At 43.8% G+C, this 15,860-nt stretch overlaps 1 protein-coding gene across 3 annotated transcripts in view; it reads left to right on the forward strand.

Moving 5' to 3' along the window:
- Positions 1 to 15,860, forward strand: part of LOC144785353 (uncharacterized) — a 223,466-nt gene that overhangs the window by 49,687 nt on the left and 157,919 nt on the right. For 2 of the 3 annotated variants that reach the window (XM_078664310.1, XM_078664308.1), the window contains exons 5-7: positions 525 to 638; positions 4,278 to 4,364; positions 11,184 to 11,294. In XM_078664310.1, the coding sequence (XP_078520436.1) occupies positions 525 to 638; positions 4,278 to 4,364; positions 11,184 to 11,294 (312 nt within the window). The remainder of the gene's footprint in view (positions 1 to 524; positions 639 to 4,277; positions 4,365 to 11,183; positions 11,295 to 15,860) is intronic. The other variant, XM_078664309.1, reaches the window with a different exon arrangement.

Below are 15,860 nucleotides of genomic sequence, written 5' to 3' on the forward strand. Positions count from 1 at the left end.
TTTTTGTATTACAATATTTTTAACCTTGATATTATGTCATAGAAACGTATTTGTTCTACTCACCATCACATTAATTTTCTCTGCGGTGTTACCTCTTCATTCCACAGATAATTCTGAGGTAACTAGAGTGCATATTTTCCTGCAAGGCCTCTCAGGTTACTCTCCGATAGAGCTGTGCACTGTAATGGATGAGGACCATTGTGTGCTGTTCATAAAGCAATTTCTGAAGCCAACCACCAAATGGCAGAGACCTTAGGCTAATTCATAATCTAAAATAATTTGCAGAACTCTTGGTTCAGGTAAGTAACTTTTTTCTTCTGCCCTTAAATGTATCTTCTAAAATCATAACAGTTTGACATTTCAGGAGTATTTGAAGGCAGCACATCGTCCTTTGCTTATCCTTTGATTTATTCTGCTAGACGTATACCATGCATGGAGGATCTGAAAATAACAGGACATTTTCTGGATTCTGAAACAAAACATTAAGATTTGAACAATGTTTTCAATATTTTTCCTTTGAGCAGGAAATCAGTCTCAGAATTCTGATAACGTCTTGAGAAAGGAATGGGAATTGGAGACTAGTGTGACAGTGCACCAGAATGCAGATGCAGCAGACTGTAGCATCAATCCTAATTCAGGTAGGTTGCACATGCCTCTAACCCCTCGAGCTTCTCATGTCTGTTAGTGACCAAGGCTCATATTTTAGCATGTTATCTACTACCCTTTGATTTACTTCTGCTATTGTGGTTCATTGGCAGTTAGGGAGTACTGGGGCCCCTTCTTGGTGCATACTGTTACTACTCCCTAATATCCTGGGGTGCGGTTGCCCGCAGGGGGTTAGGCAAGACCTACTTTTCCGTTCTGGCTTGACAGCACACATTTCTGAATTCCTCTTAATACCAGTTCTTAATTATGAACATCAAATTCACATTGTATGGGTTCTGGCTCCGCCAGAAGAGTATTTCTCTCTAACCTTGGTGTATTATTTCACCTCGTATGGAGGGCTTCTATTGAAAACAATTAAGGACTATTTAATGAATCACCACTCTGTGCTTTCCTTCTCTCATACAACCAATATGTGAAGAAAGTAATCATTTTGCTCTGTTTTGTTTGTTTGTTCACGGCATCAAACCTTTTAAAAGTTTTAGGACATGTTTGCGAATCATCTGTTTTGCTGCCTGCTCTTTGGATGTTTCAAAGATGGTCGCAGCTTCCCCTGAACTGCTGTTCATTTCCACTGGAAGATTCCTACAAATTAATGGTTAAATAGATTCTTGCAAATATGCCACTGCCCTCTGTGTATTTCCTCCGAAATCTCAACGGATTGCTTTGTAATGAACTTTCAAAAAGATTTTCTCTAAATCCTATGTTTTGTAAATGTAATATGCATTGGCCAACCCATTTGGTCCGGATTAATTGTACTAATGTTTGCATACAAAGGCATTCACGCTTTTGTATATGTCTGTGCTTCTATCTGCTGCAGCGTGGTAGCATAATCGAAGTAGTTGAAAGAAGGCAAACAAAAGAAATCCATGGCCAGTCAGCTAAAGCACAGTCTATGATTGAATCTGAAGGTTCAGGGTAGTTCAGAGGCCTTCATTATGCATGGACGTATATCATTGCAGGCAATGAGAACAAATGTAACAAATAATCAAGTTAGGATAAAAACAATATTAAGGGAAAGGGACAAATATAAAGAATGGTAGCATTCATGCGTTAATGTGAAATAGTAGTCACATGCATTGATTAAGCCACACATTATTATATAAATAGAAAACTAATATGTATACTTAGATAGAAAAAATGTTGAAGAGTTGTGTAATGATTATTGCATTTGCCTATTTCTTATAAAATCTCTACAGTGGTTGTCAAACCACAAGACATAGCATATTTCGAAACGCAGACAATTAAGTAAAATAACAAATCATTCTGGTTTAAAAATTCACAGCATTTTTAAGTTTTCTTGGTGGCGAACCAGAGAATATCAGGCTGTCGGTGGTGGTCCCCCCGCCATCGGCGACATGTTTCCCGCCCGCCATATTACAATGGCGGGCGGGTGATGGCGGTCGGACTTTCTGACCACCATGCATCCAACGAGCTCTATGAGCCCGCCCGTGTGGTGGAGGGGCTTGTAGTCCCTACCATGTGGCGGTGCCTGCCAGGCACCGCCCTAGGGATTACAATATCCTTTTCCACTGGCCTTTTTATGACGGTTAACATGCCATGAAAAGGCTGACAGAAAGAGACTTTAGGGGTCAGTAGTGGGCCCCCCTTCCCTCCTGGTTCCCAGACATGGGACCAGATCCCTGCACCATGTGGCAGGTACCACATGGTGCTTACCACATAGTACAGGGATATGTGTAGGGTGTCTTTTTTGTCTTGCGGTGGGTGCTGCATCCGCTGCAAAACATAGGCAATGCGGCCGCCGCAGTGGTGGTCACATCCTAATTTGCCCTGTGGGACCGCCGCCTTCTAGGCAAGGGGTCCCAAATACGAAACAATGGTGGACAGTCTGAAGTCTGTCCGCCATCGTAATCAGACCCATAGTGTGGTGCCAAAATATAGTTTCTGTGTTCCATTCAAATTGAGTCACTTGAATTCTAAAGAGCCATTGAAAATGGACAGAAAATTTGAAGGAACCAAACACTTATCTGTTGTAAAATATAATAGCATTTAATATCATCACACTTGAATTTGTGGATCAGTTACTAACTCAAAATGGCGGATTTGTATCCTCAATTCCAACTACGCAAGGAGATGCTGGGGCCAGAATTAATGATTCAGCCATTGTTTCCCCTGGATTAACATATTATATGTAGAAAGGGGTACAACCTGAGAGACCTTGAAATGCTAGGGATTTCCAGTTCTATAAAGTAGGATTTTCCCTAAACTGTGACGTTGAATGTTTTTGTTAACCACCTGCTCTGAGCAAGTGACCAATATCTGATGTGTCCTCTGTCCTGGTCAAGGGGTTTGTGGGGGCAGGTATGGTATCTAAAGGGGTGGCCTGAGTAAAGCATTGTCTGCCCCCAGAACTGCTTTAGGAGGCAGGTTGGAGTGAGTAGATCCTTTCCAGCTTTACCCATGGTTTAACACGGTGCGGATGTCTTATTTGGCATAAATGAGGCTAAAGCACCTTGAAGGGCGAACATAAAAGTGCCCAGAATTGCCAGGTGATGCACTGTTCATCCACTGGGTCTTTCCTTCACTTTGTGACAGGCCTCTAAAGAAACAACACCAAGACATGTTTTCTTAGCTGGTCTTTCCATGAATTGTCCCCTCTATTTTCTATAATGGATTTGTTTCCTGAGCATCATTAAATATGCTTACTTTTTTATTGTGAAAAACGATTTTTTATTGCCTCACTCTTTCACCATGTCTGAATGCTAGCTTGAAATAGACTAGAGAAGACAAATAAGTATTATTGTAATCACCATTGTAAGTATAAGGTTTGTGGTCAGTATTACAGAACACTCAAGAAGTCGCAATTACCCCGTACACTTTAACAGAGGAAGCCTGGAGAAACATGCGCAGGACAGAACATGCGTAAATTGGTACGCCATTACTCCTTCCTGTGGATATAGTTCCCATGTAGAGTGTAAACACTTGGAATAGTGCAGTGATTTCAATGCACCGAAAATACAATACCCCCATTGTTTTAGTATTTTATGACTGCACTATTACTATAGTTTTCAACTATTCCTACAATGAGGGCCTTTGTAGGCTATTTTAGTCAATGTTAATCAGAGTATGAAAAAAATGTGCAGTGCTCTCTTATGGCCTACTTGAATATGAACACATTTACATTGTGTGCAAATACCAGAAGAACTAAAGGACATCACCGATCCCTTTACAAAGGGGACGAGATTCAGTCTTTTTTGTATTTTTCTCCTTAAAATGCAGATACCAAAAGCTGGGGAACTCGCAATATTCAGACTTTGCCCTTGAGGGCCACTGAAAAATGAAGAATTATTGCAGGATTCTGTAACATCACACCCAATTTTCCAATTCATTCCACATTTTTGGCCCTTTCACCACATGTGAATGTCTTCAACTTTTAGCTAGTTAAGTGCCAGATGAGGGTAAGCAGGAATGCAGTATTTCCACATTTATTGAAATTCTAGAAACACATTTGAATAGGATTAATTGGGAATAACACCTCACTCACAAAAGGGCCCTCTATCTAGTTTGGAGAATTAAGGCATTGGCTTGAGGTAACTGTGATTTGTAATAGTTATTTTGAAAATGCTGTTGTTTAAAATCTACATTTTCAACAGGATTTCCATTTCTGAAGAATGAGTCAAATGCCCGATTCATGGCTCAACATTGTGCTGAAGGGGAAAATATTACCAATCCAAGCTCTGGTGAGTCACATCCTCAAATAAGGCAGTATATGGTCTTTTTTTCTGTAAAGTTTAATGCTTTGTGGGGCGTGGCCAAGCCGGCGACCAAGATGAGCGCTTGGCTTTGAAGCTCCGTCCGGCCCCCCGATATCCTGGCGTGTTCCTGTGGCCAGCGCTGACATCGCGACATGAGCAAGATGTAAAAGAAGCTCGAAGCGGCGCGAAATTCTCCGGTCGAAGAACGGAGCTGCCTGGTGCCCGGGGACGGCCGCTCTGGCCCTGTGATGAGACTCCCCCCGTGAGATCTGCACACGTCTCCAGCCTGGATGCCTGAGGCCGCAGCTGCTCGGAGCGTCCTCGGCCGCGTGGAACCCTGGTGAGTGCCGCCTCGCCCCCCGCAGTGAAGACTTCCCGCAGCCCCTCTCGAACTTCGCCGCTGGCCGGGAGATATCGTATTAGGGCCCCTCCCAGCGAGAGCGCCCCCTCACCCTGCACCAAAACCTGCATTTAAAGGCTATTGATTCCCTGCTAAACCAAGAGGCCTGCTTCTCAACAGCGGATGCAACACTTGGGACACAGATGGCTGAGTTGCGGTGTACCCCTCTCCAGCAAGTGTACTTGAACGCAAAGGGGTGTGTTCCCTCGTGCTCCCTTGTCACATGTTCACTTGTCGCTAGGGGCTTTGGGCTGCCGCCTGATCAATCACATGCCGAGAATGAGGGGAAGGCACACCCTGGAAACACCCACTGGGACCTGGCTAGTCACGGCTGTTACACCTCACGCGGCATGGTCCGCAATGACCCTAAACAGAGAACGCTCCCTTTTGAAAAACGTGCAGACCCCTCCACCGCGCAAACTTCCACCCTAGCGGAATCTGCACAAGGCCCGGCTCTGGGAGATGGATCCTATGATGCAGCACACTTATTACTCCAAGAGATGCATGCGGGCTTCAAGGCGCTAGACAGTTGCTTTGACTCCCTCAACAGCACCATTGCCATCCTTGGCACCAAAGTACAAGCGCACAATAGAAGGCTGGATGTGGCAGAGGCTCGCATCTCTGATATTGAGGACGGGACGGCACAGTCAGCCAAACGCCTGGAACGAGTGCAGCACATTTAAAAAGAAGTGGGCATTAAAAATGAGGACTTGGAAGCACGTAGCTGCTGGAATAACATGCGCATTTTTGGCATTCATGAGACGACTCCCACCGGCTGCATGGATCTGTTTATTGAAACTATGCGGTTGGGACTGTTTGGCAAGGAGGCTTTCACTCCTGGCTTTGTCATAGAGAGGGTGCATAGGTCGCTGGGCCCTCGTCCAAATCCCGGTATTCCTCCCAGGCCTATTGTAGCAAGTGTCATGAACTTCAGGGACAGGGACACAATTCTCCGCCTGGCGCGAGAAAAGGGAGACGTGGACTGGCAAGGCTCCAAATTATTCTTCTATCCGGACTTCACCGCCATGGTACAAGATCCTAGGCGGAAATTCAACATTGTTAAGGCCGCCCTGAGAAAACTGGGGCTACGCTATGGTATGTTGTATCCTGCTGGCTGAAGGTAGACATAGATGGCAGGACCCGCATAGTTGATAACCCGTCGGAGGTGCAGGAGTTTTGCCGGATGTATAAACAGAAGAACATTCCCACAAACGGGTCCAGGTCTTCACTCCCACACAGCGGCTCAGATGCAAGCGCAGAACTGTTTTCGAGTGCTGGCACGGGATGATCGGACCATTTTTTCTTACATACTTTTATGTTTCACTCTGCAGGAACACGTCACATAATTTTGTATTGCTATTACAGTTATTTGGAGACCAGCCGGGGCGTTGCTGCCCCGTGGTGTATCCTTTGTGCATGGTTTGGTTCACCATGGGGTACTGATTTTTGGGAACGTAATTTATGTGTACAGTATTTTGGTATCTCTCGTTCACTTTCATTTGGGGTGTGGCCCTTCCTCGATTGGGGTCCGACTGGGTGGTGGGTGCTTGGTGGGTTATTTCATTTACGAGTCAGTCCTTTCATGTATGTTTACAGCGTTACAAATCGATCACTGCTGTTCATAATCAACTGTTTGCATCATTGAAATCGTTGCACCACCCAGATGACAAAGTTCGGTAATGTAGAGGGTCCATTGAGCCTCACTCCACTTTAATGGAATGTGAGGGGCTTGAATAACACTCGGAAACGATAACAGGTCATACAATATTTAATGAGGCACAGGATAAATGTTGCCTTTTTACAAGAAACGCATCTGCCCATGAATGGGTCTAACTGGGGTGCAAATAGATATTTTGAAAATTATAGTAACTACGCTAGGGGGACAACCATTTTAATTCGCAGTGGCGTTCCTTTTTGCTTGATTCCGTCCAGCAGGACTGCGAGACGCTATTTAACAGTATCCGGAACTCTGTCTGACAGAAAAGTGACATTTTTGTGCATATATGCCCCCAATGTGGACTCCCCAGAATTTGTCGGTGCCCTGTCCTCGGATCTAGCCAAGCTGGATCCACAGACGCTGATAGTGGTTGGAGACTTTAATTTATTCCCTGTCATGGACAGTACATCTGTGGCACCTGACACTAAACCCCGAGCTCGCCGTGCACTCAAGGAGCTCTGTGATAGGTTTTCTCTATTTGATGTTTGGCGGAAACGCAACCCGAACACGACAGAATACACACACTATTCAGGACAATACAACACATGGACAAGGATAGACTTTTGGCTACTCTCGCCCGACATATTTGGCTGGTGCGCACAGATTGAGACTCTGCCTAGGACCTATTTGGATCATTCCCCGGTTAAATTGCAGTTACAGTTACCCCGCCCAGAGATCTTTGAACGCCAATGGCTGTTTCCTAAACGCGTACTGCAGGATGAAGTTTTCCGGGCAGAGATACAAGAGGCTATTGAAGACTATTTTTATTTAAACACCGGCTCAGTAGATTAATAGGCGGTCCTCTTGGAGGGCTTCAAAGCGATTCTCCAGGATGCATGCATAGCAAAACACACCGGTGTCCTCAAAGACCTAAGTAACCCACTGTCGATCCTGGAGCGAGATCTCAAAACTCTAGATGAGACATCTGCACAACATACACCTTCTACATATGAACAGAGACAGTTGGTGCAGTTAGAGGATTACAGGGACACAGCAGACAGGGAAATTTTGTTCTTGGGAAAGTACCAGACTGCTAGACGGTACGGAGAAGGGGAGAGGCCTGGAAGGGTCCTTGCTCGATTATTGCGTCCACCTTACCACAAAACATACATCACTGAACTACGGACCACTGACTCACACACTTACACCACCACAAAAGATATCCAGAGTAGCTTTCTGAGGTTCTTTTCCAATTTATACAAGTCTACTCTTGGAGAAGATAAAACAGCACAAGAGGGCTACCTAGACAAATTTGCGTTAGTGTACCTGGAAAAATATATGCAGGGCTTCTTAGCTGAACCTATTTCTGTAGCAGATGTGCTTCTTGCCATTGACACCATTCGTGGTTCTTCGGCTCCTGGGTTAGACGGATTCACAGGAGAATTTTACAAAACATATAAAGACATTTTAGCCCCTAAACTTATTGAAGTATACGCAGAGGCCCTAGAAAGGCAGATTCTTCCCCCTACTCTACGAGAGGCGGTAATAATCCTTCTCCCCAAACCTGGAAAGGACCCTACACAATGTGGCTCATACCGTCCGCTATTTCTGCTAAATGTAGATTATAAAATATTAGCGAAGGTCATCTCCAATAGACTGTCCCAACAAAACAGAATTTATAATCTGCCCAGCTCAATCCGGGTTTGTACCTCATCACTCCACCTCCCTGAATCTCCGCACGCTGTTCTTGGTCATCCACAGGATTGACCCAGGAACCCCTGCAGCCGCCATCCTACTGGATACGGAGAAGGCCTTTGACTCCCTGGAATGGTCCTTTTTCCTCTCCATAATGCATGCCCATGGGCTTCATTGCCACAGCAGCCCTTTTATATAATACACCGACTGCCCGGCTGAGTTTGAATGGCACTCTTTCCAATCCCTTTCAGCTAACACGAAGAACCAGGCAGGGCTGTCCACTGTCCCCGTTATTGTTCATTTTGGCCATGGACCCCCTCATACATCATTTTCAAGAAAAACATCTACATAGTGGATTACAATTCAATACCGGCCCCCTATTGGTATCGTTGTATGCCAATGACACAATACTGTATGTTCGACACCCCCAGGATAACTTAACAGAGTTGATTAGAGAGATCATCTGGTTGGGCAGTTTTTCAGGACTGGGCATAAATTGGCACAAATCAGTCATATTTCCACTTACACCCAGCACACTGCCATGGGAACTAGAGTTTCCCCTTGAATGGCGCACAGAATCGGTAATGTATTTAGGTATACACATCCACCTGGACACTGCCCAAATACTCAGTCTCAACTATGGTAGGGCAATAAACACACTTATTACTCAAATAGAGAAATGGTTAAAGTTACCCTTGTCGATAGCAGGCCAAGTAGCTATTATAAAAATGGTAGTCCTACCCAAACTTTTATATTTCTTCTACAACATACAGATTCTCCTCACAAATCATTTTTTTAACACACTTCGTTCACTTCTGAGTAGGTTTGTTTGGGGGGTACACAGGCACGGGTCCGTTGGGCAGTCCTCATGTTACCATATAAGAGAGGGGGTTATATTGTGCCAGATTTTCAGCTCTATTATTTGGTGGCACAGTGCAGTTATGCATATCCCTGGTATCATCCAGATGCCCGGATCCCCTACTTGAGGCCAGAGGCAGACCTGGTATTACCCGGGCACCTCTTGGCCGTATTATCTGTGCGCTTTCCCTGAGAGTCTTTTGATATTCAGACTGCATCCTCCACGAGCTGGGCATGGCATAGACTTTGCTGGATCACTGGTATGGAGAAGCTCTACTCCTCCGCCCTGCTTGTTGTTAATCCTCGACTGATCACCATTACCTTTGAGCGACTGGTGCAGCGCACCCTGACAAAGTTTGACCTGACTAAACTGGAAGATTTGTACCCGGACGGCCATATCTTCTCCCCCTCGGAAGACACACGCTTTAACGCAGTGGATTTTATGGACAAATGTGTACCATGCCGCATCTTCTCGGCATTGCGATCCACCTTCCTGACATTCCCATTAGAGCCGGTCTCGTTCCTTCCTCTAATGCTGCTCATAGATAAAGAAGATAGCACGCACCTGATATCAAAGCTTTACAAGGCACGTACCTCACTAAAACCTGTACAGCACAGCAAAATTCGCAGTGCATGGGAACAGGACCTGGGAATCACCATTACCTATGAGCAGTGGGCTCACTGCTGCTCGGTCACGCAAGACGTTTCCCTAAACAGCAGACACAAACTCCTCCATTTCAAATTCTTACGTCGCATCTATTTTACTCAGGCGCCCGCACACAAAAAAGATCCAACTACGTCCCATACCTGTCGCAAATGTTCTGCACCTCATGCGGACTTCCACGACTTCACTTGGACATGCCCGAAACTACATGACTACTGGGAGCTGGTACACCACACGCTCGGACTGATCTTGAACATTCCATTGACCCCATTCCACTGGTAGCTCTACTCTGCTACACGGTCACTTTCCCTAAAAAAATCTGTAGGTTTGCTTCACTGAGTCTTTTATTAGCTAAGCGGAAGGTGGCACTGCACTGGGGACAGACAACTGCCCCGATTGTCCAGGGATGGCTGCGTAGTATCACCTAATGTAATGTAAATAGTGAGTTCTATGCAAGTTTGATGCCCAGTACGTCTCGCCCCAAAGATATCTGGGGGCCATACAAGGCAAATATCGAGACTCTTAGACCAGAAACTGAGTCGCAGCTGGAGCTGGGAATTGTCCCAGCGGGAGTGGGGTTAATCTGTCTGGACACCTTGTTTAATTATTTTCGTACTTGCAAATGCAAGTACGCAACATTGAGAGATGGGTCTGGTTAGTGGAAGGAGGAGATGTGATTATTAGCAGTGAATTGTCGTTATTGTTCACAACTATGAGTGGGTTTGGGTTATGGCCTCTGATTATGGACTGCTGTATGTATATTCATATCTGCTCCTTTGTATTGATGAAAATGCAAAATAAAGTTTAAAAAAAAAAAATTTCATGCTTCTAATTTACCCAACTGGAATTAATTCCACTAAAATGTGCATTATTTAGTTCTAAATTTGGAAATGTAGTCATCTTCCTGTTGCGTTTATCTCCATTTCTGTTAGTCAATCGTTCGTAGTTCATTCAGACTTGCAAAAAAGACATTAACGCCAATTTTGCCACCTTTATAACGGGGATGTACTCACATTGCTACTGCAGTGTAATGGCCTACAGGTTTCTTAAAGATGGTGCGTTCACAACCTTATTGTAACACTAGGCAATACTCAATCATAGTGGGATGAAGGACATTTAGGACTTCTTCGTTACTGAGGGGGAGATTGCCATTAAGACAACTCTGATCACAATTAAAATCGTGGTACCCTTAGGAGGAATCCCTTTCCCCATTGGATTGCAATGGCAGCAAGCTGACACAATGGTTTACTGTTGCCTACTCCCAAATGAGTTGAGAAGTAATGAATGACATTTTTTATCTGTTTAAAATTAATGTAATGTTAGTACTGGTGACATGGATGTCTGTAGGTAATATGCCATGGTGTTGTCTCTGTTCTGGTTGAACTATTGCCAGCAAATGTGACAGCATCCGGTTGCTGAAAACACAAGGCTTTTTCAGAAGTGGTGGCCCTTTAAAGTTGTGTGCAAGTTGTTTCCTTCTTGTATGCAAAACGATATTCATACATAGATCATTATGTTTTTTATTAATAGGACACCCGTTTGTAGCTCCAGTTGCATCCATTAGCAGAAAAGTAGAGGATGTGACGTATTCCATGGACCAACGAAATTCTGCAAAAAGAGCAAGTTTAACTCAATCCTCAAGTAAGTATGTTGTGCATCATCACCCTATAACTTCCTGGTGTGTCCTTTAACTCTCATAAACTACTCCAGGTTTGGACGTGTGTTCACTTTAGTTCATCATGTTTTTAAAGTTATAAATTCCAACTCTGGTGGTCACTGTCTTTGTTTGTTTGTCCAGGGTATGTGGCTATAGTTTGATTGACCTACCTTGCAACTGGCCTACCCTTTTTAGACCGCGCAGTGTTGAGCATACCAATGTTTAAGTAACTTAATATAACCATTGAGAGGTGGGTTCTTCTAGATATGACTTTAAATAAAAATCCTCAATGATTTTTTTCTCAAAAATATTTTTAAATAGCATTATAGCCGCCTGGCCTTAACATTCAAAATAGTTTTTTAAGATGAGGAAAGATTGGTGTCTGGGGATGCTAAAAGATGGTATTAATGATATAAGTTAATTTTGATGCCTTTAGTACACTACCACCTCTGCTACGCTGTAGTACACTTCCCTAGGATGGGTCGTTTTCTGCTTTTACCACTAACACAGCCTGGGTCGGCAGTCACATACAGCTGTAAATTTGTGTATATCTTCTTGCCATCTTTTCTCACTAAAATTGCTATTTCTAGCTATATCTATTTGTATATTTGTACATATCCCTTCCTCAAGAATGTGATTGTCTAACTTTTCAATATATTTATGTATATATATATATATCTATGGTTCCTGCTTATTTTATGCCAATCCTATCATTTAAATACAGCTTGTACTTTTCATATTTTTAAGTTTGTATTTTACACCTGTATTACAGTGCGTGTATATGAAGTCCTGTGTCGCTCCTGGTGCTACTCGTGAAGGAATGGTGTATTCAGAATGCTGCAATGGTTGCATATCATGGACATTAGGCCCTTATCATGAAGCTCCAAAGTATTCTTGAAGACAAATGGACCAAACATTTCACTGCTCTGTAAAAGATCAGTGAATATGTTGTTTGATTGACCTAGGACCTGGCCGTGCACTCTACTAGCTTTACGACAGACGTAAGAGATATAACTTTGGTGTGCAAAGGGCTGTGCTTGTTGTAGCTGGAGAAAAGGATGGAGAGGTCAACAAGTCCCTTCCAAACTTTCTACAAGAGGATACCAAAGATGAATCATTGGAGAAAATACTTATTTAAGATATCAGATGTCAGAAAATGTCCAGAAAAGTATTGGGGAAGATATTTCTATGATGTGGGACCTTGAGCCATAAATAAGTCCCCTGAGCAAGGTACTGCAACTTGAGGTTTTGTGTGAACTACTGAAGCCTCAAAGAGATCACAAAGACTGGGTGGACAACTGGTACTGCCAAATTCTTAAAACCTTTCGTCTGACTAGTGACTTGTAGTCGATCACGACAACATGGCATTTGGACCCAAATGGCACTGAAGCAGGTTGTTCATAGTAGTGTGGTTTGGACTGAAGAATGGGGAGCCACTATCCAAAGGCTGGTGAATAGTGGCCTTGCTGTTCTGGATGATGTCTGTGCTGTCTTTATGGACACCATAGGTTTTGTCATTGTCAATTTAAATGCACTGCCTGAGAAACCCTAATAATATTCTGGAGGCACGGCCTATCAAGGCAAGTATGTGCCAGATCAATAGAACTTGTTTATCTACCTCAGTTTGAGGTAGGCCGAGGGGAGATCAGATGTTTAAGGTCCAAACTTCAGGTTATGTGAGACAGAGGTCACAGGAAACATAGAGCCCGATAATGGTGTTTCTTGGACTCACTGGTTGCGATCACAATTTAGTTGAGAACTATGGGATTGTAGCCGCTGCTTCGCCTGCCTTGACCTCAAAACAGCTTCCCACACAGGTAATTAGGACTGTTGAATGGTAAGATCCCATTGATTAGCAGAAGGTGGCTCTGGGCAAACCCTGTCCAATTCATTTGGCTGTTTATAGTAGGCCAATCGAAGTGCAGAAAGATGCCTCTGGCAAATAATTCTGGTGCCATTTTGGGCGAGGTGAACCACATGGGCAAAGAGCATCCAGTGGGTTTCATAAGTCATCTTCTCCTACCAAGAGCTCAAACTTGGGCAACAATCGAATTGCCCCAGTTTGAGCTCTTGGTAGGAGAAGATGACTTAACTTGTGTACTGAAATAGGTCCACCCTATTTGTTAAGGACTGCTTTCTCCATCGAGAAAGACTAGTTCGAACAGGTTGGTCTGTGACTTGACCTGAGGAACACCTGCACAAATGAAGCACCAAATGGATGGAATGCCGCAGGAGTAATTACCCATGGCTGGCATTCATTCAAACATTCCACCCATTACCTTTTTGTTTTTCTCAGTGAGATATCTTTAGAGCGACAGGTACAGGTATGCCCAGAAGTTTGCCAAATGTTTCTTGTGCCATAAGACTTCAGCTGCATTTCATTGATGAGTTCTAAGGAGAACAAAACCGTTCTTGTTCTGTCTAGCTGGAATCTGGCATGATATGTTCTACTTGAGCAGAAGCAAGTCTGCTTTTCATGGCAGTTTCCGGTCTAGGTTTGCACTGTGAGCAAAAACTGGTGGACTGCTATGCGGCTCTGAATAATTAATGCTGGCTGATATAAATGTAAGCATTCCTCCATCATCCTTTTGTTTATCCCAGTAAAAGCCAGGGCAAAATTCTCACTTCGTAAAGTATAAAGGGGCATCCTGGATGAACCCAATTCCTTACATTGTGCTACTGGAAAAATTGAGTTGCAACACACAAAAAAGTTTTGAGATGTGGAACATGGAAAAGAAGGTGCATCCTATGTTTATTGGTCAACCACTCCTAATGTCTATTGCTAACTTCTTTTTCTAAGAACACATTGCCAAGAAAACCAAGACAGCATTGTACCAACTTACATCTTGGAAAAAGTGATACCCTACCTCCCGGAAACTGACTGTGATGTAAAAGCTTTAATTTTTTTTTTTTTTTTTTTTTTTTTTTATCAACAAAAGAAGAGTGTCCATGTAGAAAGGACTGAGCCAATCACGGGAGCATCAGAACAACCTCACTGGGATGTTAAGGAAGGCCCTCACTCACCACCTAGTGATGACATGCTTCATCATCGGGCCCCACCAAAGAGACCGAGTGTCTCTTTGGTGTGCTGCAACGCCAGAATTACTGCGGAGCGGGATGGTGAGGAGAGGGCGTGTTGCGTGCAAACTTAAACTAGTGAGTGATGGAGGATTAAAAAACGTCAGTAGTGTATCAAAGAATTTTTTTTATTAAATGATCACTAAAGACAATGGAGTTAAAAATATGTGAGGGACCAGTCCACTTTTAATTGAGTGGTGGGTTCCTACAATGTTGTCGACATGTTTCTTGCCATAGAAACGGTGTTAATTTACCCGGCAATTCTTCAGGACTGGGTGTGCAAAAAACCCCGGCGGTATGGACACGCTAAGGCCCACCCTGACCAAGGGACGTGAATGTGAAAAGATTAAATTAAAGAGTGTAAAAAGTGCAAAAAAATTAGGAATAGAGACTTATCCCTAATTACTCCTGGTTTAGGAGGCTTCTGCTGATCGTTTCTGCACTTTCTGGGTGTTATAAATAAACACCATGGGTCTCAGGAGGGGGGTGGAAGCGTATTCGGCACACCGCCCTCGACGCTCGGCACCCGTGGTACACCTAAGTCGCCCTCAGACTGATAACACCCAGAAAGTGCAGAAACGATCAGCAGAAGCCTCCTAAACCAGGAGTAATTAGGGATAAGTCTCTATTCCTAATTTTTTTGCACTTTTCACACTCTTTAATTTAATCTTTTCACATTCACGTCCCTTGGTCAGGGTGGGCCTTAGCGTGTCCATACCGCCGGGGTTTTTTGCACACCCAGTCCTGAAGAATTGCCGGGTAAATTAACACCGTTTCTATGGCAAGAAACATGTCGACAACATTGTAGGAACCCACCACTCAATTAAAAGTGGACTGGTCCCTCACATATTTTTAACTCCATTGTCTTTAGTGATCATTTAATAAAAAAATTTCTTTGATACACTACTGACGTTTTTTAATCCTCCATCACTCACTAGTTTAAGTTTGCACGCAACACGCCCTCTCCTCACCATCCCGCTCCGCAGTAATTCTGGCGTTGCAGCACACCAAAGAGACACTCGGTCTCTTTGGTGGGGCCCGATGATGAAGCATGTCATCACTAGGTGGTGAGTGAGGGCCTTCCTTAACATCCCAGTGAGGTTGTTCTGATGCTCCCGTGATTGGCTCAGTCCTTTCTACATGGACACTCTTCTTTTGTTGATAAAATACTGACCGGGGAACAAGAGTGTCTCTATACTCTCCCTGACTCTCTTTTTGTAACACGTAAAAGCTTTAATCCTCTCACACCAAGACTCTGTGGTCCAGGAAGACTCCAAACTTACTCCCCTGAATTCATCGCATATGAAGCAGCACTTGTCATTAGAAGTTTACATTTATCAGCCAACCCTGTTGAAACTACATTGGCTCCTCCTCCAAGCTTCTATAATATTCAAGATAAGCTGCTCAACAAACAAGGGAAAGAAAACTTTCACAAATGAGAATTCTGCTGTAAAAAGTCGACGACGTTTCAG

Source organism: Lissotriton helveticus, chromosome 10, assembly GCF_964261635.1.
Source record: "Lissotriton helveticus chromosome 10, aLisHel1.1, whole genome shotgun sequence".
Classification (NCBI taxonomy): domain Eukaryota; kingdom Metazoa; phylum Chordata; class Amphibia; order Caudata; family Salamandridae; genus Lissotriton; species Lissotriton helveticus.